At 36.3% G+C, this 24,991-nt stretch overlaps 1 protein-coding gene and 1 pseudogene across 1 annotated transcript; both read right to left on the bottom strand.

Annotated features, from left to right (window-relative positions):
• Positions 1-12,018: 12,018 nt before the first annotated feature.
• LOC148547585 (uncharacterized) lies at positions 12,019-14,172 on the bottom strand (annotated as a pseudogene).
• Positions 14,173-14,279: 107 nt separating this feature from the next.
• Positions 14,280-15,257, bottom strand: LOC148547584 (uncharacterized). Its single transcript, XM_088495503.1, has one exon. The coding sequence runs from the start codon at positions 15,255-15,257 to the stop codon at positions 14,280-14,282; it is 978 nt and encodes a 325-aa protein (XP_088351629.1).
• Positions 15,258-24,991: the final 9,734 nt, after the last annotated feature.

The following is a 24,991-nucleotide window of genomic DNA, read 5'->3' as shown; positions in this document are numbered from 1 at the left end:
GCTTGACAATAGGGAAAAAGATTTTCAAGAAATCAACACCTTCAGTCTGAGTGAATCCTTTAGCCACAAGGCATGCCTTATATTGATCAACTGAACCATCAAGCTTGCGTTTGATGCAATAGACCCATTTACAGCCAACCAGCTTAACACCTGCAGGGCAATCAATAAGATGCCAAGTTTTGTTTAACTCAAGAGCATCCAGCTCATCTTTCATAGCACTACACCAATTAGAGTGTTGATTGGCATCCTCAAAAGACTTTAGCTCAACATCAGAATATAGAGATAAAAGAAACTTATGATGAGAAGATGAAAGTGAAGAAAAAGACATGACTGAAGATAGAGGATATCGGTACTTTGAGGGAGAGAGATTTGTAGAGATGAAAGAGGAATTGCACAAGTAATCAGAGAGATATGCTAGAGGTCGGTGAGGTCAGTCAGAATGACGAGGACGGGATTGCTCAGGTGATGAGAAAGGTGACGTGGGATGAAGAGGTGATGGTAGACTAGTGTCTATTGCGGAAGGAGGGAAGGGTGTATGACTTGAAATAGATTCGGTGGGCATGGGTTCAAGTTGGTTAGGACACGGCAGTGAGAAATAAGAAGAGGTTGTTAGAGAAAAGAAAGAATTAGATGGAAGTGGGTCAATAGGTAAGGGTGAGGGTCCAATTGGAAAACTAACTGAGTCTTCTTTTTGAGAAGGTGTGTTTGGCAATGTTGGACTATGTGTATGAAATTTGACATTTTTTGTGACTAATGGCAATATCATTTCATAAAAAATTACATTTTTAGAAATCTCAGTTCTTTTATCTTCTAAAACATAAATAATATATCCTTTAAAACTATGTTGAAAACCAATAAATACAATCTTTTTGGCTCTTTGATCAAATTTTGATCTATTTGCCATTAGTGTAGAAATAAAACATAAGTATCCAAAAATTTTAAGGTCATGATAATTTGGTGGACAATTAAATAAAATCTCAAATGGTGTTTTAAAATTAACTACAGATGATGGAACTCTATTAAGCAAATAAATATCAAGTTTAATAGCATAAGACCAAAAAATGATGGTAAATTAGATTGAAACATAAGAGCACGAGCTATATTCAAAATATGTTTATGCTTTCATTTTACCCTTTCATTTTGTTGAGGAGTTTCAACACAACTACGTTGATGAATAATGTCCTTTGAAGCAAAAGAAATCATGTAAAATGAATTATGGTCCATTATCGGAATGGACAACTTTGACTTTAGAGTTGAATCGTGTTTCAATTAAATTAATAAAATTCTTTACATAATTTTTCACTTCTCCTTTTGATTTTAATAAAATAATCCACTAAAATCATCAACAATAGTAAAAAAATATTTATCATTATGAATAGAATTTTGTCAAAACGGACCCCAAATATTAAAATGTAATAAATCAAAACTTGCATTAACTTTGTTAAAATTTTGAGAAAATGGAAGTTTTCTTTGCTTAGAAAGATGACAAATGTCACAAGCCTCATCATGATGCATAGAAATAAAAGGAAAATATTTACGTAAATGATTGAGTTTTTTTCCAGAAAGATGCCCTAAATGAAAATGTCATATATTTGAAGGTATAATAGGTAGGGATTGGATGAAATTTATGAAATATGTAATGGGTGAATTTTTACCGAAATTGGGTTCAAAGACATACAATCCCTCTCTCATTCTGCTCAAATCAATCATCCCCAAATTGTTGGCCGTAGAGTGCAAAAAAAAGATAAAGCAGTGAGTACACATTTGAATGCAGAAGTGATTTTTGAGGTGGAGATAATATTAAAATTAAAATTAAAATAAGGTAAATAAATAACATGAATAAATAAGGATGGTGACAATTGAACAATTCTTTTATAAAAAAACAGTAATTTGAGAGTCATTTAGTAAATGGACAATAATAGAAAAAATTTGTGTGTAAGAAATGAACCAAGACAAATTTGATGCAATGTGATCTGTGATACCAACATCAATGATCCAAGTATTCAAAAATGAATTTCGATTTAAAAAATTATTAACAATAGAAAAAGTACCAAAAGAACAAAGATAATGAGTAGTTGGACTTGGCAAAAGCCCAAGTTAGTTTGAAGGACGGGTTTTTTTATTGGAAAAGTGGTTGTTTCTAGTTTTGTAATCTGGAAGATGAGCTTCAACCTTTCTTAGAAGTGTCATGAGAGAAGAGTGTTGGGCTAATGAAAGGCCCAAAAGAGGCTCTTGATGAAGTTGCTAGTGTGCACTCTTGATGAAGTCCTAGTGTGCCCTTTCTCCTTGACCTAGGACAGAGTAGGGAGGTAAGGGGACAATGACATCATTAATAGAAGAAGGATTATTCATTGTGGGAAGGGAGTTGAAGGAGTTTTAAGATCTGAATTAGTTAGTTTATTCATGGATGTCAGCAGAACTCAAAATCGAGCTTTGATACCATAATAAAACTTAAAAAGTAGCAAAGATAAAGAATGTTGTGTTTTGTATTTTTGATTGAAAAAATTACAAAGGTAAAGTTAAAATATATAGGCTGAAATTTTAATCGAAATAATTCTGTTGAACTGAATTTATGGATTGGTGCTTTTTTTATTGTTGTCATGAGTTAAGGTGGGAGAGTAGTTTAATAGAATGAAAATTATTCCATGAATGAATGAAAGATAAAACATGCAATTGTAAATAGAAAAACCAAGACCAATAGTCTCGGACAAATAGTAAACACGATTTATATAGACAAATAAACATGTTTTGTTTACACAAATAAACATGCATTTGCAAATACAATAAAAATGGGTTATAGTTTGCAACAAATATGTATGTCACTATAAGAAATTCGGTTAGTACTATTAGATTTTAAATAAAAATACGATGATAAAAAAATTTTGAGTATCAAATACTAACACAGTTAATATTATTGTCGTAAAAATTCGACGAAAAAGGGCTAGCTATTTGGCGATTTCATGCATTTGTTATCGTCGGATAATTAAAAAAAAAACGACGATAAAGAAAAGCATTAAAAAAAACTAAAATTTTAAACAAAATATATATTTTCAAATTTATTTTTAAATTTTTCTTCTTATCAAAGTAACAAATAAATCTTAAAAATGTCTAATATTTTTATTTTTATTAAAGTAATAAATAAAAATATTAGTAGTACAATTATGAAAAATTATCAAATGAAATAAATGATGCAATGAACAATCGACTAAGATGTACTATAAGGCCACGTAGATGGTATGATGGCATCGTTGTTGATGACAACCCCCTGCCCATAGAGCTCAATCCGGCTCACATATGCTCATAGTATGCAGTCATCTCCTCCCTTATTTTGGGATTTCCTCTCAGTTCCACAAGACTTCTGCACAAGTTTTTGAAATGGTTTATTTATCCTCTATAAACAATGACTCACGCTCATCAAAGCGAGTGAGCAAGTCACAGATGCAGTCCTCAACTTCGTGGTATTACCGACCTTGATCCTCTAAACTTTGTGTGAGACTGCGGATCCGCTCATGCAATTCAGTGATGGTCTTCTGAGAAGGCGAAGATACATTTGTAGTTGTGGAGGATGCCACTAGAGGACCATATTAAAGTGTGTTGGTAAGAAAAATCCATGTCCATAAATGATGATCTTGTATGGTTGTCTAACCATCTCTAGCCATAGCACATTTGGATCCACCATAGTAGCAATAATTGATCCATCGCCTTCCTATGCACTCTACTCGGATTTCTGGGTCGAATCTCCAAGATTTCTGTATACTTGTCATATGCACTAAAAAAAGAGATTTGGTTACCACAGTTGAAATTAATATTATTTAAAGTAACTATTAAAATGATTGAGACTCACATATAAACACTTGGATCGCTCATCCATTTATAGAGCTTTCTTCTCCTTCCTAGTGTGGAGATGCCTGAACACCTCAGTGTAAGTCGGCTCGCGATCCATCCTCCTTTTGTCAGCATATAGTCAAGCACAAATGAAGACAAGTATAAATACAATGATGATATCAATAAAATCAAAACTAATTATTATTTGTCTTCCTTTTTATGGATACGATGATTGCCAAGTCTCTACAATGGAACAAGTCACCTCTTGCCAATGCCATATTTGCCATATTCGTTGTTTGGCAACGCTTGAAGCTAGCATTAGTCTCAAAGTAGTGCCTCAAGTATCGCAATGCAACCACTGTATGGTCTCTTTCTTGCCTTGGCAGACATCCTTAAGCATCTACTGAAGACGTTGACACATGCAATAGTTGAATGTCTTCTGGAAAAAATGTGGGGCTCGTGATCCAAATTGAAGTCTCTTATACAGAAAACATTGATCATTAATAACCAGTAAAACTAAAATAAAGATCATAATGTAATTAAAATGTGATTAAGTTTAATTTTACCTTCCACTTCTCAAACCACTTGTCTCTAACCTCCCAAGGTATCTTTTCTGTAACTCGACTATGCCATAACATACATCTATTTAATGACATCCATTATGGCCTAAGTTGTTGTAGTATGGGGAATAAAACTAAACAACAAACAAAAATGTCAATAATTATGATATATATCATGAAATATCATAAAAGACAATGAATTGAAATAATAACAAAGGCACGTATAAAATTTATTATCCATTGGATCTGTCGAGTGGCATTGGCTTCATGTTGTTTTGCTCTGTTGCAGATGCCTATAAAGAGTTTACATGTTGTGAAGTCGTTTGTGGCAAGGTGGAGTCACATCTGGTGTAGGCAAAGAGGTGATCACCAGGAAGTGTGAGGTGGATTTTGCTAATGATGCAGTGGGTCTGGGAGGATCTGAGACAGACGGTGATAAGAATGTAACTTCAAGAGTACCAAAGGTCATCGTTTTTTACCCCCTTCCTTGACCACGACTATTACCTTGCCCACAACCAACCACTATTGTTTGATAGTTAATATAAACAATAATCAATAAATTATCAAGCTAACAAAAGTGATATACATGAACATAAATATAAGCAATGAATTAGATACTTTTAAAAATTAAAGTTTAAAAATACATGAATATAAACTATTATCCTAATCTAATTCCGAAAGATAGAGGTTACCATCACTATTTTCAGAGCTAACATCATCATCATCATCAAATTCATCTTTATCATCATTTAACCCCTTCCACTACTTCTTCTACAACTTGCATGGAATTTCCGATTAAAGCTCAATCACTTCATCATCCGCTATAGGAAAACTAGATTGATTGGAGCATCAGTTTCAAGCACTGTCCTAGAAAGCTAAGAGTGGGTTGCCAACTTGGAATAATTCTTGAGTTTCTTGTCCATCATATTCAATTTGACTTCTTGGTGCCATTTACCTCGATTATGTTGTAATCTTTATGTTTTTGTGTTTCATGGACACATATCAAACCATTCGTATCTGAACCAAAAAAAACTTTGTAGGTAACATGATAAAAATATTCTAATTGGAGTATGTGGTGCAATACCACCATACCGATCACCTTGACCACTATTTGCATTGCCTCACTCCCACACTCCAGCGTTTTTTTTTTCTATTGTCCACCAATAAGGATGAAATGTATATCTATTTACATCGTAAATTATATAGCTCATAACTTTATTTATTGGAACCTAACTAAATGGAACTAGATCGAAGTTTATTGTGTCATATAGGTTATCCCATACGTAGTTCTTGAACCAACTTGAAAATTAATTAAGGACCACATCAAGATTTGTCTCATAGAATAACCTATTAAACAAAACAATTGTCGTATTATATAATACATGGTAGAAACAACATAATATTTAAGTCAAATAACCTAACAAGTAAAATGAGATTACTTACTTGACAAAGTCTAAAACTTCATCACAATTAAGAAAGACGTGCAAGTAGACAACTAGTGTTTCCTTCTCATCCGAGGAACAATCAGTGCTTGCCCTCATTGCAATACCGTCTTAAACAAAGATTGATAAATTGGGTTGTACCGAAGATGACTCTTCTATGTCATCATTCCTATTGACTCGATTTCTTCGTGATTGTACATGAGGTTCAAAATAGAATGAGCAAAATGCAAAAGTCTCTTTTGCTAAGAATGCATCATATATAGAACCCTTAATTTGAGCTATGTTCTTCACATTTCTCTTAAATGAACCAATTAATCTCTCAAACGGATACATTCAACTAAATTAGACCTGCTCGCAAACTCTTGCTTCATATGGAAGGTAAACTGGTAAGTGTTCTATCACATTAGGAAAAATATTATCTTTGACTTGCACAGATGATAGAAATATTTTTCTCCATAACTAAGAGACCATCCATTATAATTTTAGTGGAACACAACTTTCTAAAGAACTCACTTAACTTAGTAAAGAATTTTCAAATGTTGGTGGGTAGTTCTCTAAAAGTAATGGCAACAATGACTCTACAAAGATGTGGCAATCATGTCTCTTCATCTCCATAATATTTCGTTGAACGAAATTTGTATATTTATCCAAATTAAAAGCATAACCATCAGAAAATCTCAACCCATGAACCCACCTACACATATTCTATCTCTATGCAGGAGTTAAAGCAAACACAACACAAACTGTAGTTTAGACCAGCGACTATTGTCTAGATACTTTCAAATTCAAGACTGGATGCTTGAAAACTTTCACCAAGTTTAACCTTAGTGTCTCGTTATCCTTTGATGGTTATCAGTGGCTAAGAGAAGGGGGGTTGAATCTTGGCTACCTTTTCTGTTGAGTTTAACTTTCGCTTTTAATCAAGAGAACTTAGGAGATATTTTTGTTTTTGTCTCCTATTGAGTTAGGAGATACTTTCCTTTTTGTCTCCTGAATTGCAAAAACAATAAAAGAGCAGAGAAGAGAGAGTGACACCCAGAAGTATCCTGGTTCAGCTACTCAGTGTAATGTAGCCTACATCCAGTCTCCATCACAATTATGATGGAATTTCACTATCTTTTTCACAAGGTACATACACCCATCTTTCCCTAGGATCTACCCAATCCTATCTAGGACAAATCCAAATTCTAATCCAATCTAAATTTGACTAGACCTCAATCTAGCTTTCAACAGCCAAGTGCTAACCCAACTTGTAAGGGAATTTCCACAAGATTATGATACAAAACAAAAAGATGTACAAAGAAAACTGAGACATCTTAAGGCTTTTTCTCCAAGTTTAACTCACTGTCTTTTACCTCTTATTGGCTTTTTCTTACAAACTTCACCATGTTTGTCTTTTTCAATCAGACTCAGACAGACAAAACTGAGAAAAAAAACTACTAAATGAGAACCATGAAGGAGAAGAACTCAACAAGCTTAGGAAGCTATAAGAAACAAACTCTGTGCTTTAGTTCTTACTTTCTTGCCTTGGGGCAAGCTTTGTTGAGGTCGGTGTAATTGACGTACATCTTTCATTTTTCATTCTACTTTTTTACAAGGATCACATTAGCCATCTACAAAGGAAACTTTACCTCTCTTATAAACCCAACTTCTAATAAGGCTTGCACTTGTTCTTCGATGATCTGTGTCCTTTTAGGACCGAGCTTCTGCCACTTTTGCTGAATAGGTCGAGAGCCTGGATAAATGGCAAGCTTGTGAGACATGAGGTCAAGGTCTATACCAGGCATATTGGAGGCTTTCAAGCGAAGAGGTCGGAGTTCCTTTATAAGAGATCAACAAGTTCTGCCTTTAGACCTTCCTCTAGGTTGGCCCCTATACTCGTTGTCTTTTTTGCCTGATCTCCGATTTGTACCTTTTCTATCTTTCCTTCAATCTTTCCTTCAAGTTGGGGACGTAGCTCTTCCCGAACTCGGATACCAGCGAGCTCAATAGTATTAACTTCTTTACCACTTATACTGCCTCTTAAGTTGAGGCTTTCGTTGTAATATTTTCTGGCTACCTTCTGATCTTCTTTTACGGTAGCGATTCCTTCTGCAGTTGGGAACTTCATACATATGTGAGGTATTAGAGACAACTGCCGCTAATCGATTTAAAGTGGTCTAACCTATTAAGGCATTCTAAGTAGATATGACGTCGACTATAATGTAGTCAATGCTTAACATTCTTGATCTTGTGCCTAGGGGTGGCAAAGCGGGCTGGCCTGCCCCGCTAACTAAGATGGGCTCAAAATGCTAGCTCGTCCCGCTTTATGGTGGATTGGCGGATCGGCGGGCTAGCCCGCTTGAGTCTTTTTGAAAAATAAAATTCATTAAAGTTAACTAAAAATAATAATTAAAAAATCAAATACAAATAAAAAATAGTCAAATTATAATATAATCTTTTTACTATCTTTTTTTAATTTTTAACTTCAATAAAATTGTTCAAAATAATATTTATCAATAGAACTATCTTTATTTTAAAAAATAAGTCACATAATTTGAGCATATATAAGAAATTGTGAAATAAAATAAATAAAGTTAATAACTAAAAAAAGAATAAAAACAAAAAATGAAAAAAAAAAGTGTTTGAAAATTCTATAATTATTAATTTTATAATAGTAATCACTCTTTTATTTAATAAAAAAAAGAAAAAAATCTTCGACTCGGCGGCCCGGCCCGGCCCGCCAAAACCCGCCAATTTGGCGGTGCGGGTTTGGCGGATTTTTTTAATTTGGAGGGCTCCAAATTCTAGCCCGACCCGCCTTTTTAGTGGGTTTAGCGGGTCGGCCCTGACGGGTTGAACCCGTTTTGCCACCCCTACTTGTGCCTTTACCAAAGGTGGTGTATAACGAGATGAATCCAAGGGATCAGATCTGTGTGTCCCCAAACTAAAAAAGTTGTCCGAATATGCCTTTAAATTCTTTTCTTCTAGTCCGAGCTTATCAAAAGTGGGCTCAAAAGTATGTCAGTCGAACTCCCTTGGTTCTCCAAAGTTCTATGTAGATTGGCATTAGTGAGAATCATTGTAATTACTACAGAATCGTCATGGCCCGGTGTCATTCCTTGTGCATCTTCTTTGGTAAATGAGATTGTTGGTAAGTCGGGAGTTTTATTATCTTCCACGACTTGACATACTTCTTTGAGATGTCTTTTACGCGAGGATTTGGTGATTACCCCTCCTGCAAACCCTCCATTTATTATGTTCTCAAGAGTTGTGGGGGTCGGTCTCGTCGTCCTCTGTCATCGTCATCTCTCTTCGTTTTCCTGGGGTCGTCTAACCTCTCGGCCAGGTATCTTTCTAGCGACCTTCCCTGGCCAACTTTTCTACGACGTTCTTTAAGTCATAATAGTCATTAGTAGAATATCCATATAGCTTGTGATATTCACAATATTCTGACCGGCTTCCAGCCTTTTTGTGATTGATGGGGCAAGGAGGTAGAAGCTTTTCAGTGTGACAGATCTTCCTGTAAACATCAACAAGAGATGCTCGGAGCAGGGTGTAGTTGTGGTATCTTTGAGGTTCTTTCGAGTTGTACTCCTCCCTTTTCTTAGCCTCATTTTTCTTATCCCAAACTTGGTAAGAAGGGTTTAGCCTTGGAGCTGGTTCTCTAAGTCAAGAATTCTCCTCCATGTTGATATATTTCTCTACCCACTCGTACAAGAAAGTCAGGTGTCGCTTAGATATTGATTGGGAGAACGGCTCTTCTCTAAGGCTGTTAACCAAACCCATTATTATTGCTTCAGAAGATAAATTTTGTATTTCTAAACAAGATTTGTTGAATCTCTCCATATAATCTCGGAGGGTTTCTCCGACTTCTTGTTTGACCCCAGCAGGCTTGGAGCATGCTTGACCTTGTCATTCTGAATTGAAAATTGGGTAAGGAACTTCCTTTCCAAGTCATCAAAGCAGGTTATCGACATGGGTGGTAAATTGTCAATCCACTTCATTGCGGCTTTGGTCAGTGTTGTTGGAAAGGCTTTGCAACGCGTCGCATCGGATGCATCAGCTAAATACATCCGAATTTTAAAATTGCTAAGGTGGTGTCTCGGGTGGTCGTTCCATCATAGAGATCCATGTCGAGGGTTTTAAAGTTTCTGGGAACCCTGGCTCGCATGTTCTCTTCAATGAACGGATCCTCCCCTCCCAGAGGACTTTCCTCCCGATCTGTCTGATGGCTCCAATTTTGAAGTTCGACCTCTAACTTTGAGAGCTTTTCCTCCAGCTCTCTCCATCAGTGTACTTTCTTTTGTAATTCTCTTTCTAATTCTTGGTGTCATTTAGCTTCCTGCTCGAGCTGTTCCAATCGACCGCGATGTCCCTACACTAGTCCTAATATCTCCATCGGATGGGGAGGTTCCTCTACCTCGGGTGAATGTACTTCTGAGTGGATTCGTCATGGATGGGAATTTTCTGGTGTTCCTTCCCCATGGGGGGCGCTTGTTCTCTCCCGTGGTGAGGGTAGCGCAAATGCTTGGTCATCGTTGTGAGGTTCTGGCTCGAACACAGAGGCAGTGCGTTTGTCCGCCATGGTGGGGTGTAGACTTCCAGGTCCCCGGCAACGGTGCTAATGTTCCGAGGGTTACCTGAAACTGAGTTGCTTATTGGGCCCAGACGTGAGGAGGCTTTCTATATGGCAACGTCCGACTTCCTTTAGCGCTGAGGTGCCGCTGTCCGAGTCCCTCGTGAGGAGGTGGGGGTGATACTTGCAAGAGACTTTGATGCCTAAGTTAACAAGGGTTTAAGCAAGTTTTTAGTAGATTGGGACCGAAATATACCTAAGAGTGACAGTGTATTTATAGTAGAATAGATAAGGGTTAAGTATGATTTTTGTCCCTAACGTAGAGGCCAAAAATTTATTTCGTCCCTCGCCTTTTTTTCGCAACAAAAAGGTCCCTTAGGTTCCGGTTTGTTTTAAAATTGTCCCTCGGACGATTTTACCCCTGTGGTCGTTAGGTTTATTTACAACCGTTTTAACGGATATGGGAAACGTTAATTAATATAAATAAATAATAATAGAAGGATTAAATCAAGAAATTGAATGAATGTGAAGTGCAGGGGAGGGAGGAATAACGACGGGAGCTGCTGCTGAAGGTCGACGGCTAGGGTTCAGGAGACAATGGCGTCCATGGCTTCCCAGAGCTCAAGAGCCTCACGTTTTCGTTCAGATGCAAAGGAGTTGCTCTGTGGCCATGGTGAGATGCCGATTTTGCGAACATCATCGATGAAGGATAACCCTGGACGAAGATTTTGGGGTTGTGTATACTATGAGGTAAAGTGTTCTTCCTATTTTGCTAATGTGGGTCTGAGAATTTGGGATTTCTTCATATGATTCTGTGGCTCCTATTAGGTTCAGGATGGGTGTGATTTCTTCAGATGGGCAGATCCGGAACCTGGAGGTGTTCAGCAAGAGGTTGAATTTGCAAGAAATAGGAGGAAGATAACGAAATTAAAGGCAAGATTGAAGGAGTTGGAGACCAAGCTTTGGGTTGTGGCTGCTCTATGTTTTGCTGGGTGGGTGGGCTTTTTGTTCTTATTCCTGCAGAATCGTTACAACTTGAAGCACCCGAATGGAATGCATTTAGGTTATAGATGATTTGGTAGGGAATGTTATGAGGTTTCCTGTGTTGTGTGGGTAGAGTTTGAGGGTATTCTGTGATGTTACAGTGGTATAGGTTTGTAGCATCTTTGAAACTGTTTGAATTAATGAAGAAAAGTGTTGTTTAATGTTGCCCAAATTGTCACCTTCTTTAATGGTGGAGTTGTGTTATTTTGTAATGTAAAAGAAGTAGTTTATGAGCAAAGCAGAAAAGCATTCAATAGAATATCTGAAAATTCAGCAATTAGTAATGGAATATTTCATTTTATGACTAGTTAAAACATACACAAATATTTTGTGTTTGCCTCCACATGCCTAGTACCAAAAAACAGAGAAGCAACACTTCAAGTGTCCTCAGGCACTTAATACCAAAATACAGTACTCAAACCAATGTAACTAAGGTAATGTTCTTAATGTAAATAGCCAATACCAAAATACAGTACTCAAACCAATGTAACTAAGGTAATGTTCTTAATGTAAATAGCCAATACCAAATTTAAAAACACTGCTTGCAAAACATTAACACAAGAGTCACAAAAGATTTCACACTCAAATGCTAAAGATTTCCCCACTGAGATGGGAGTAACTTGGCCATCAACCTCAGCTTCTGCAGGGGTAGATGAGGTGCACTGCATTGAATCACAGAAAAGGGCCTCTTCCTCACAGATGGCTGGCTAGGAGGCTGTTTGTTGCTGGTGGAGGTTGCAGAAGATGCAGCCTTGTTCTTGGTCTGGGCCAGGATGTTAGGCTGAGTGGATGCTTTCTTGGGCTTGGTGGAAGCTTTCTTGGGCTGAGGTGCTTCTGTGGTGGGCCGGGCTTCATGTTTCTTGGGCCTTGTGGGAGTTTTCCTGGTATGGGATGTTGACAGATTGGTTGGTGATGGTGCAGTATTCCTCTTTCTCCCTCCCCAAGCTGTCTGACCAGGTGCCAGCTTAGGTGCATTCTTCTTAGCTCTTTTGGTTGAACTTTGGGCCTACAATAGTTATGAAAATCATATAGAAAGTTACACACATATCATATAGCAGTAAAATTATATAGTTGGCAATCATAATGGTAGTTGAACCCTAGAATAGCATATCACAGACCCTCTTACCCTCTTCTTAGGCTGGCTGCAGCCGCTCTTCTTGTGTCCAACTCCACCACAGTTGGAGCATCTCTGGACTTCTCCCCTCCGTGACAGATGAGTCTGGCTTCTATTGTCTTCATCTGCAGCCCCTCTTTTCCTCTTCTTCATCGGTCTGTGGCTTGGCCTCCTGTATGGAGGTGGGATGACATCATCATATTGAGTCCTCTTCCATAGCTCTGGGCCGTTTACAGGGTGTATCACCTCCTGGTAGCACTTGATGTAGGCCTCCTTCTTGTAGCAGTCAGCCACATATGATTCCAAATTAAGGCCCTTGAAGGTGATGCAGCTGATGGCATGAGGACAAGGAATCCCACTCATTTGCCAAGTCCTGCAAGAACATTCACCAGCAGCCAGATCCACAACATACTTATCTAGACCACACATAACCTCGTAGTTGCTAGCAGATGACTAGTAAGGCCTCCAGTCCCTAGCTAAGCTTGCCCGTTTCTCTAATTTCTTGGTAATCATTGGCATAATATTTCCTGGATAATTAAGAACCCTTTCCCTATTTGCAGCCCATCTAGTCATCATATAAACCCTAATATCCTCTAACATGCTCACAATTGGTTTCTCTCTTGCTTCTACTAACACAGCATTGAAACTCTCACTCATGTTATTAACAAGACTGTCACATTTAGATAGGAAGGTAAACCTGGATCTTGACCAGAACCTTGGTGGAATGCCATTGAGATGTCTAAATGCTCCCTCATTCAGAACTCGCAAATTTTTCATCTCCTTCTCCCAGCTCTGCCAATGACTTGCTTTAGCACACCTCCACATCTTGTTCTTTAGCTCTAAACTAGAAAACTTTTTCCTGAAGTTGCTGTAGAGATGCCTGACACAGAACCTGTTATCCACCCCTGGAATGACCTCTTCAAATGCCGGCAATAAGCCCTGTTTACAGAAGGTAAGATTTCAAACTATTAGTTCATATATAAATGTATACAAGGACAAGTTGCATTGCTGATATATGGTGAGTTACCTTTTGCTGATCAGACATAAATGTGCACTTTGCAAGGTTGTGTGGGCCTAAGTCATCAGACAGGTGACGCAGAAACCAGACCCAAGAGTCTTTAGTTTCCGCCTCCACAACCGCATACGCAATTGGAAGAATCTGGTCATTTGGGTCTCTTTCGACTGCAGTCAACAGTTGTCCACCTTGGGGGGTTTTCAAGAAGCAACCGTCCAGCCCAATGAACCTTCTGCAATGTTGAAAACTTTTCTTGCAAGCATCAAAGCATACATACATTCTTTGGAAAACATCAGTTCTGCGTTCTGTCTCTCTTGAGCAAAATCTGGTGATCTAATAACCTTCAGAATCACTGTGGAACCTGGGTTTGTTCTTAGGAGTTCATGGCAGTAGTCGTTTATTCACTTGTACTGCTCCCTAAAGACGCCCTGTATCTGACTCAAAGCCTCCTGTTTTGTCTTAGCTGCCATTGCCCTGGTAACGGTTAGGTTCCATTTTTTGTGAGCCTTTGCAACCAGCTCCTTCACCTTGATCTTTGGGTTGGATTCAACTTTCTTCTTAAACTGGCTACCCAACCATTTGCTGTGCATAATCCCAACTCGGTGTGTCTGCATGCAGGTATGTTGGAGATTCATGCTTCTTAGTTGCCACGTGGACTCCTCAACGACCCTGTGTGCATATAACCAAAATGGGCAGCCTTTCTGACAAACAGCTCGGACCCTCACCAAGTCGCACTTCTTGAACTTAATGTTCCTAGCTGTGTTGACTGCATAGGCCGCCACTGTGTCCTTGAAATCCTGCCGAGATTCATACAATGTCCCCACCTTCCATTGGTACTTTTCCATCTCCTTTTGTGTCTTATGCATTGGAAACCTCTGCCCCCCTCCTCAGCATGATCCTCCCCATCATCAGCATCTATCCCTATTACATGGTCCTGCTCCAATTCATCACTGTCAACTGCATCCTCATCATCCAAATCACTTGTAACAACCTTTTTGTCCTTCTCCACATTACCCTCATTTGGCACAGCATTATCTTCACCGAATCCACTTTCATAGTCGTACACCTTATCACTGTCAGTGAAGTGGATGTCTTCCACACTGTTTTCCTCTTCATCAGATGGCAAGTATGTTGGGTCATCACTGTCTTCGCCACTGCTAACATCATCACTAACCGCCTCATGTCCCTCTTGGCCTAATTCCACTCCACCATCCTTATTTTGGCATTCTTGTTGACCAGCAACCCTAGCTCCATCACTGTTATCTACATTGCCTTCGAATACCACTAAATCCATACCACCACCTAAGGGTTTCTCATTCTGGCCACCTACCGTTTCTCCCCCCACGTCCAGAAAACCCACCTCCGGAAATCCCTCGGCATCCTCAACCTTATGCACCACAAACAAATCAACAAACCCTCTCCTCCCTGCTATGGTACACATTTCAATTGCCTCGGTGTCACCTCCCAACAGCTTCAAGTGACGCTCATAATCATCCTCAGTTGGGTCTTTGTACCATAACGTGGAAATGTTGGATTTCAGGTATCCAAGCTGTCTCAGTTCCTCGTATGCCTCAAACACACTCCACCGATCGCCGTCAATGTCCTCCACAACTGTTGATTGACCCTTCAAGTACTTGAGCACACCATTTTCATATCCAAATAACCCACCATGGTGCACCCGCATGTTGAAGAGCGCCATCTCCTTCCCGAAAAACCCTATTAATCATCACAGGGAGTTAGTCAACCAACTATGAACAACAACAACTACAATCAGTTCAAACCCTACCCTTCCACACACCTTCGCACAATCCACATTACGAAACGATAAATTACATTCACATAATGCTTACCTTGCCAAGGGATTTTTGTTGGAACGAAGCCAAGTTAACAACCTAGGAAGTTTTCCGGCAACCTCTCTCAAGCTACCAACGCCGGACGTCGTAGGAAGGCCTTCCAAGGGTTTCGCACAATCGTTTCACACAAACGTTTCACTCAGGAGCACTGTTCTCAGACAAAGCGTTGCTTGGGAAAGGAAAATTGATCTCGCGGGAAGTAATACCAACCATCAAGGGCATTTTCGTATTAAAAATTTATTTTTGGGGGCAAAGGACGATTTTAAAACAAACCAGAACCTAAGGGACCTTTTTGTTGCGAAAAAAAGGCGAGGGACGAAATAAATTTTTGGCCTCTACGTTAGGGACCAAAATCATACTTAAACCCAATAGATAACCACCTTTTAGAATAGTTTCACCTTTGATGGTGGATAACTGTTTCCTTTTTTTAGATAAGTTATTGAGATCTTCCTTCTAGATAAATAGGAGATATCTTAGGAAGTAGTTGCTTATTCAGATAAGCAGGGTTGGATTACCTTCGTCGCACCTGACCTCAGAAGATGCCAGCTTTACTGAGTGAACTCTTATTCTTTTTGGGTCTGACTTTGTTTTGGGTTAGAGTATGAACAACTATTATATTTAATTAGATAATAATTTTTTATTACTAATAATTACTTAGATACTAAATTGACTCACTCAATGGTTTTTTAAAATATAAATTTTTTTCTCTCTCACACACACACAGATAGATAGATCTATATATATTGGGGACATTCAAACATCAAAATGTAATATTTAACTCTTGAAGATATAAAGAGCTAAATTGATTAAAAAATTAGTTCAAGCTATTCAACAATTGTATTTTATTTCTATAATGTTAACTCGGAATACATGATATATATGACATGATAAAGAAAGAAAAGAAAAAGAAACGAGGCATGAAGTAGTCGTCAGTCGTCACAAATAAATAAATATATTTTGAGTTATTGATATTTTACTTTAAAGGAAGGAGAGGGGAGATCGATAATTATATTTAGATTAACTTGCATGCACTATATAACAATTTATACAAATATTTAATTAACAAGAAAAATGAATCATTTTTTAATACTCATTATGTGAATGCATGGTCATTTGAAAAATTGTATGTATTTGATAATTATAATTCACAAAAATTTTACATTTTTAATATGTTAAAATTAAAGTATTATATCAGGTTTAGTTAGTCGAACATTCACAATAAAAGTATATATATTTTAACAGTTTAATTGGAAATAAAAACTACTATATATTATGTTGTTTTGGTACGAAAAGTGACAAACTACTTGTAATTTATTTATATATTCTTTTTTGAAAATTGAAATAAACAGGATATGCTCCATGTCCCTAAACAATAAAACAATACTTCAAAATTTCAAATGGCTTATCATCACACGTAAACATGCACGATTTTATCATATTATTAATAATTAAATAAATAAATAATTTTCTCTCCCTCTCCATGAGCAGCAGTTAGTTGTAATAATAATAGTAATTGAAAAATAATAATAAATCAAAACACAAAAAGAAAATTAGGCAAATAATGCATGCTGAGTCATGATGCATGCACACCAAATTGGCGCTTATATAATTTTATCAAGTTGATATTCTTAAAACCATGTATGTATACTTTATTTGTCTTTCTGGTTTTATCATGCCTTTAATCCATTTTATTAAAATTTTTAAATCAAATCAAGTACAAAATATGAGTTTATTTTATTTCATCAAGATCACAAAGTTTTAAGGCCTTTTCATTTGTCTATTTGGATTGAAGTGAAAGGGAATAAAGTTAAAAACTTTTGCAACAATTTAATCGACCAATGTTAAAGGTTTGAAGCATAAACAGTCAAATAATATTAATAATAAATAAAATTTAGCAGCTACTAATTTTTGTTGGTTATCCACAGTATTTTCTACAAGTAGGATTTAAACTTCTGACACTTGGTTAAGTGGACGAGTGAGCTGACCACTCGACCGATCCAAGTTGAATATTTAGCAGCCACTAAATAAAGTGTCCAAAACACTGTCTGCGCCTCCAGAAAAAGTCACACGTCCATGTTTGATTGTTGAATAATAATAATAATAATAATAATAATAATAATAATAATAATAATAATAATAATAATGGATAATTATTGGATGTTTGTATTACAAAAATTTGTGGTGGAGATGGAATAATATTGGTGCAATTTATGATATTTCGATTTCATTAATGTTCCTTTCCGTTTGAAAATCAATTTTGTTACCATATACGTTTTGAAAGCATCGAAGATATTATTTTATCTTTATGTGAGATGCTCCCAATGTATATATTATTTATTGTATTTTTATCAAAATTTGATTGTGATTTATATCATAAAACTCTACAAAATAGGACGTCAATTTTTGAATGATTTGTTCTTTTTAATTTTTATACAATGATAATATACATTTTTTAATAAAATAAATAATTAATTAAATTAAGAACATTTAAATGATGTTTTAATGAATCAATACATAGATATTTTTAATTTTATCTTTTATCTTTAATACATTGAATGTATGTACATATAAATTAATTCCTATTTTTAAACCGAAGAGGGTCCGTATGTGGCCTAAAGCAAATGAATACCAAATAGTCATTATTCACTAATACTATATCATTTAATTTGTATATATTTACTATCAATGTTATAAAATTCACAAACCCATTCTTATATTAATTAATTAATATGTAAATAAAATTATAATATTTGACTTAGTTATCTGTTATTATTTTAAAAGTTATACAAATACAAATATTTACATAAAAATATAAAAAAAATCTAAAATATGAGGATGGTACAAATTTTCAAATTAAAGTAGTTGAATTTTTATTACTGTCTTTGAAAGAGAGATTGAGATTCAAAGACAGATATTAAATTAAATTTTTATATTGTATTTAATATAAAATATATAGAATTAACTTATGTTTCACTGTCATATTTAGTTTAAGATAAATATAGAAGTTAAGGGATAAATTTAGAATTTAAAAAGTTAAACTAGAGTATTTTTTAAAAGAAATATTATTAAAATTTCAGTCTTCTATGTTCTCAGGTATTAAAGGGATTGAAATTCTATATTCTGAGGCTAAAATTTTAGTTTCAATCTATGGGCACCAAACATAATACTCAGTCCTAGTTTTTTAATTATCTTAGTTTCAGTCCCAAAAAAACAAACACAACCTAAGGATTATTTGGGCCTTAAAACCAACTGGTGTATCTACCCATGCATAGAGGTGGGCCAGAATCCGTCGAACCGGTTCACGTAACTCGCTAAAAAAAACGGATCGGACTAAAAATTTGAGATTGCTATAATAAAAAAAAGTCCACCTAACCTGCACTGCCTAATCCATGGGATTTGGCGGGTTTCGGCGAAGTGGGGGGCAGACTTTTGACTTTAAGATGATAATTGAATTTGGAACATTACTTTTGTGCTTGTATTTGGAATGTTTGTTCATTTTACTTTAAGTTGTAATTTAGACTATATTTGATTGATTAGAGACTTAAACAATATTTAATTATATATTTTGGACAATGTTTGTTTTGTTTTGGACAATGTTAGTTTTATTATTTGTTTTAAAAAATTTAGTTGATGATTATATTTATTAGATATTTAGAATTATAATGACTTTAGTATTTGTGAATTTAGAAATTATAAGTTTATTTAAATGTTTGTAAAATTATATATTTTTCTAAAGAATTGGTTTAATAATTTTTTCAAAAAAAAAGAGAATTGGCGAGCTTAGCCCCAACCTACTAATCCGCCGTTAGGTGGGACGGGGTAAAAATTTAGAACCGCCTCAATAGGCGAGACAGGGCGGGCTTTTGGTGGGACAGGGTGGGGCGAGAAGGGGGTGGGACGGCCCGCTTGCCACCCCTATCTATGCGATGCACAAAAAATATTTAATTTTTTATTTATATCTAAAGTATTTTTAATGAAAAATATTGTTTAAAATATTTAACTTTATTTGGTAAGCTCAATTTATTAATTTTTACTCATGCAAATACTAGCAAAAGTACATAACAAATAATTCACAAAATAGTTGAATTAACTAAAGAAAAAGGTCTAGTATGCAATAAATCAACGTTTTAATTCCTATGAAAAAATATGCGTACATATTTTTTTTTGTAAACAACTAAAAGTTTATTCTATATCTTTAACATTGATTATTGTACATCCACAAACTATATCTATATTTCTGTATCAAAATATCCTAACTTTAAGTTTCCAAACTTTATGTCTAGACGTTGTCTTGAATCCTTGATATTCTTTATATATAAGATCGTACCTGCAAAGAAATTAAGATAAAATAAAAAGATAAAAGAATATAAGAAAAAAAACTTAGAAAAAATTATATTTAATAATATATTAAACTCAATATTAGAATATAACTTAGTAGTCATAACAATTGTTAAAAAAAAATATAAGCCTCAAATATAAAAATTTACAATCATGTAATATACTAAGGGAGCATATATAATGTATAGGATTGACTACTTTAAATTAGGATTAGAAATAGTTAATTAATACTAAATTAATTTGATTATCTATTTTTAGGATAAATCATTCTAATTATATGTGATTGATTTGTAAAATTAAAATTTTATGATAGATTTTTTAAGAATAAAGTATACTTTTTGTTCCTTAAGTTTGGCCAAAGTTTTAAAAATATTCCTAAATTTTATTAATATGATATTTTTTTACAACTACTTATTAATGAGTTGAAAGAATTATGGAGAGGTGTTCATGTCTACAATTCTATTTGTGGTAAAATATTTCGTATACATGCTGCATTATTTTAGACTATTAGTAATTTTTCAAGTCTTGATAATCTCTCTGGGTGGAATACACATACGAGCTTTACTTGTCTATCATGTAACTTTGATATAGTCTACAGAAGGTTAAAGTTTGACATGAAGTATTGCTTTATAGGACATCGTCGGTGGTTACCCGATGACCACAAGTATAGACACAATAAACACTCTTTTGGTGGCCTTATAGAACTAAGAAGCCCACTTCTGACATCATCAGGGAAAAGGATTTTGTCCCAAATTGAGAGTAGTCAAAAAAATCTCAGGATGCACTCAATGATGGTAATAACCCACTATAATGGAAAAAGAAAAGTATATTTTGAGATTTACCATATTGGAAGGATAATTTTATTCGTCATTGTCTTGACATGATGCACATAAAAAAATGTTCGTGATCATGTGCTTTTTACTGTATTTGATGACAAACAAAGGATTAAAGACAACTTGAAAGCTTGTAAGGACTTGCAGTTGATGGGAATCAGAGAACAACTCCATCCGTATCCTAATTCTTCTAAATAACATGTCTCGTGCTTTAGAATGACAAATACTGACAAGGATATTTTCTAGGTGTTCTAAAGAGTGGGTCTTTCCTAGATAGTTACTCTTCAAATATTTCTAGATGTGCCGATATTAAAAAACGAAAGGTAATCGGTCTAAAGAGCCATGATTCACATATTCTTCTGGAATATATTTTGCCAATTACTCTTAGAAGATCCTTGCCTAAGGAGGTTACATTTGTGCTTATCGAGCTGTGTAACTATTTCAGAGAAGTCTCAGGTAAATCACTATCCCTTGAGAATTTAGATAGATTACGATAGCAAATTATTTTGATGCTATGTCATATGGAAATGATATTCTCTCCAGCATTTTTCACTATTATGGTTCAGCTAGTTATTCATCTTGCAGAAGAAGCAATGGTTGTGGGTTTAGTGCAATACAGATGAATGTATCCTATTAAAAAGTAAATTTTGGCACTCTCACAAGTTTTAATTGAATCTATTTGTTTCGTCTATTTTTTATGGTTAACTAATTTTCTCTTCTTGTTATTGGTCCTGAGATATTTAAAATCTTATAGCGGAAGGTTACATAATTAAGGAATGTCTAACTTTTTGCTCTTTAGAGGATGACGACATTGAGACCAAGCGATGACCAAGCGACTAAGCGATGACCAAAATGACAATACTCTTAGTAGTTGTTCTACTGTTTTATCTAAGATTTTTTTCAGCCTTAGAAATATCTCGTGGAGTAGGTGTAAGATCCGGTTAATTAACGGCTAATTAACCCATAAATGAGAATTTATTCTAGAAAGCCAAAAATGTTATTTTTATGGCTTAATATGATAGAGGAAATTGAGACGAGAATTTTGGTACCAATTTTATAGAATTCGGACCAAGATTGGACCGAACGGGCCAAACCGGTCCAACCGGACCCAAAGTGGGCCCTTGGCCCAACATAACTAAACCAAAACCCTAGTTTTCAGCACTCTCTCTCCTCACACAACACCAAAACACGCTGAAAATTGAGATGGAAGGGGGAAGAACACTCTCTCAACTTCCTTCTCTCACTTGATCTTCAAACCACCATAACTTTTGATCTAGAGCTCCGATTGCCGCTCCGTTTGCGGCCACGCGTTCACCGCGGAGAGCTCTACAAAACCCATACAATCAATCTTGAGGTAATCCACGTTTTACTGTTCGAAATTCCAGCCCTTGATTTCGAGTTTCATGAGCAAAAATGTTGAGATTTTGGGTTCTTTGATGTTATAGGACCCAACTCTCTTGAAGGAGAAGGTTAATATTGTCTCCTTGGACCTTGGGTGTGGTAAGATTCTCAACCCTAGTATAATTTATTGTTCTATGATGTTTGGGTATTGAGATGTTGTGTATGAGTATGATGATTGTGGCTTAGGTTGTGTATATGTGAATATTGGAGCTTGATTGGTGATTTTGGAAAGCTTGGAAGAGGGTTTTGTGTGATAAAATATGTTCTTGGAGGTGTTGATACCTTTAGAGCTTGTGGACAAGTGGTTTGGAAGTGCTCCGGTTGAGCTTGGGGAATCGGCTAAGGTATGGTTTTGGTTTCCCGTATCTAATATGTAATGTGGTAGGAAATACTTAGGCTAGAGGCCCTAAGATAGGCATTGAATTGTTGGTGTTGTTGAATGGTTGAAATATATGATGTGTTCATATATGTGATTATGAATATTGATGCCTTGATTGTGTGAAATATGAGAAATGCATGTTGTGATATATGCTTGATGGATGATTGAGGTTGAATTGATGGGTGGTACCATGTTGATGGTGAGTATGATATTGATTATGTATAATGATGGTTAATTGGAAATGGTATTATTGGAAATTGGGATGAGGAAGGATGTATGACATGATATTGTGTTTGTCCTTTAGCCATTTGATTGAGAAGTGTTAAAATGGTTGGATGTGGTTTTGGAAACCTTGGTAAAGTGTCAATGTGTGAGTTGAGGATGGCTTGTTGTTGATTTTGGTACATTTTGAATGATTTCAAAGAGAAGGGTTGAAATTGGCATGTTTGATTGATTTTGAAAAGAGTTGAAAGTGGCTTGTTTTGAAAATGGCACCTTGTGGTTTTGTATGAAAACATGGTTTTTGGGCATACTTTGACGGGACATAACTTGGACTACGGATCTCTGATTTGTGCCAAATCTGTTTAGAAATGAAATTGGATCCGGGATGTCCATGCCGTTCGAAGAACGGGTGAAAAACGATTTAAAATGAGGAAGTTATGTCCGTCGGAAGATTGGGGTTTGAATCTGTAAATTCTGCAGCTTTTAACTAAGAAAATTTTTAGCAGAATGACCCCTCGCGCGTAGGCGCACTTGGTGCGTACGCGCCGTTCTTCGAGAAAGCGCCATCCACGCGTGCGCGTACGCGTGGACCTGTTTTCATCCCAAAGTTGATTTTTGAGTTTTAAAAGCCAAATTTCATACTTCTAAGCCTCCGATCTCACCATGTATGTCTTAAATCATTATGATATGCCTAGCATGAGAAAAAGGGCTAGTGAATGTGGTAACTTGCGAGTGAATCAAGGGAAAAAAATGAATGATCATTGAGGATCAAAGATGATTATGTGAGATGCGGAGGATGGCGGTGGAAGTGCTTGTTGTGCCATGGGCCGAAGGGCCGTAATTGTTAATGAATTGGCTGGTTATGGATTTAACCATGAGCCGGATGGCTAGATTATTACCGTGTTACGGCGGAGCCATGATTATGGCTAAGTATAAATGCATATATGCTGTTGAATGAATTGTGAATGTTTGCACTTCCACCATCGGAGATGAGTGTTTCCCTGGGTAGTAGCAGTGGCTAGCCACCACGTGCTCCAGGTTGAGACTCGAAGCTCTGTTAACCCAATGTCGTAAGTGTGGCCGGGCACTGTGAAAGGCCCGGATGAGCTCGCCCCCGTAAATATTCACCAGTGAGGGTGATGGATATGGATCATGATTATGATCAAGTTTATGACGAGTATAACTCGAGTTGGGGATGCGCGACAGAGGGTCAGTCCAATGGTTAGCTACCAGGACTTGTCGGGTTGGCTCTATAACCGACAGATGATATCATCAGCCACTAGGGACAGGCATGCATCATAAGCATACTACATGAATTGTTTGAGATTGCCTATTTGACTGCATATTACTCGCTATTTGTCTAAATGTCTTAATTGTTCTTATTTGTAAATCTCTTGTCTGATATAACTGTGTTTGCTATATTATACTCCTGCTGGTGGTTGGGAGGTCTGAAGGAATTGGAAAGGAAAGTATTAGTTAGAATGAAGAATCTTTAGTCAGTTGCCACTTACGGTTTAGCTTGTTTATAAGCTTTGATATTATCTGGAGGAAGTTCTAGGATTGCCTTCGGCTTTCCTCTATTATTATGTATTATATATGTGGAAGCTGTTACCGTGCTGGGGACCTCTGGTTCTCACCCATGCGGATTTTGTGGTTTTCAGATGCAGGACGCGAGGCTTCTCGTTGAGGCATGCTGGGACTTCTGGATTAGCGAAGATTCTTGTTCTCGGGACTCTATCTTGATTTATATATCTTGTTTAGATACTTTTATCTCCATTAAATAATACAAACTGTGATGACTCCTTCTAGAGGGGATTTTGGAGATTAGGTTTTCGGTATTTGTGTCCCTTTGGGTTTTCCTTGGGGTTTTCCTTATTTTATTATATGTATATATTGCTATGCTCGAACCGGTTACCTTCGCAGCCGGATTTTGAGTCTTGATATTCCTGTTTTTGATACTCTTTATATATATGATCTTGCGTTAGCTTATCCTTTGCTCGTTGTGTTAGTGATCGGAGTGTTGCGCTTTCGAGTTGCGGTTTTTGTTTACCCCTTTTTTTTACAAGGCTCCTAGTTATAATCAATCATTCATACTACTATACGTACTAAATTTTTGTTTTAGAGGTCGTAATACCTTGCCATCTCTGAATTATGACTTAAGCATAAGTCTCTGTATGGTAGGGTGTTACATTATGGTATCAGAGCAGTTCGTTCCTGTAGAGCCTGAGGAATGGACTGACTATGCTTCTGTGCATTCTCTGTATGTGTGTTATGTGCTGTTAGTATATCTACTTGATATAGTTGGCATAAATGTTCATGAGCATGCATTTGGGACTTTGAAGCACTAAACTTCGGATATTGAGACTGATCAACTTAATATCGATTGTTTGGTGTGTATAGGAACCAG

Source organism: Arachis ipaensis, chromosome B8, assembly GCF_059453495.1.
Source record: "Arachis ipaensis isolate K30076 ecotype BB chromosome B8, ASM5945349v1, whole genome shotgun sequence".
NCBI lineage: Eukaryota > Viridiplantae > Streptophyta > Magnoliopsida > Fabales > Fabaceae > Arachis > Arachis ipaensis.
Note: the sequence above shows the minus strand (reverse complement) of the source record. Positions and strands in the feature narration are given on the sequence as shown.

Coding starts and splice junctions, on each gene's coding strand:
- LOC148547584 (XM_088495503.1), bottom strand. CDS start 15,257: ATGGCGCTCTTCAACATGCGGGTGCACCATGGTGGGTTATTTGGATAT.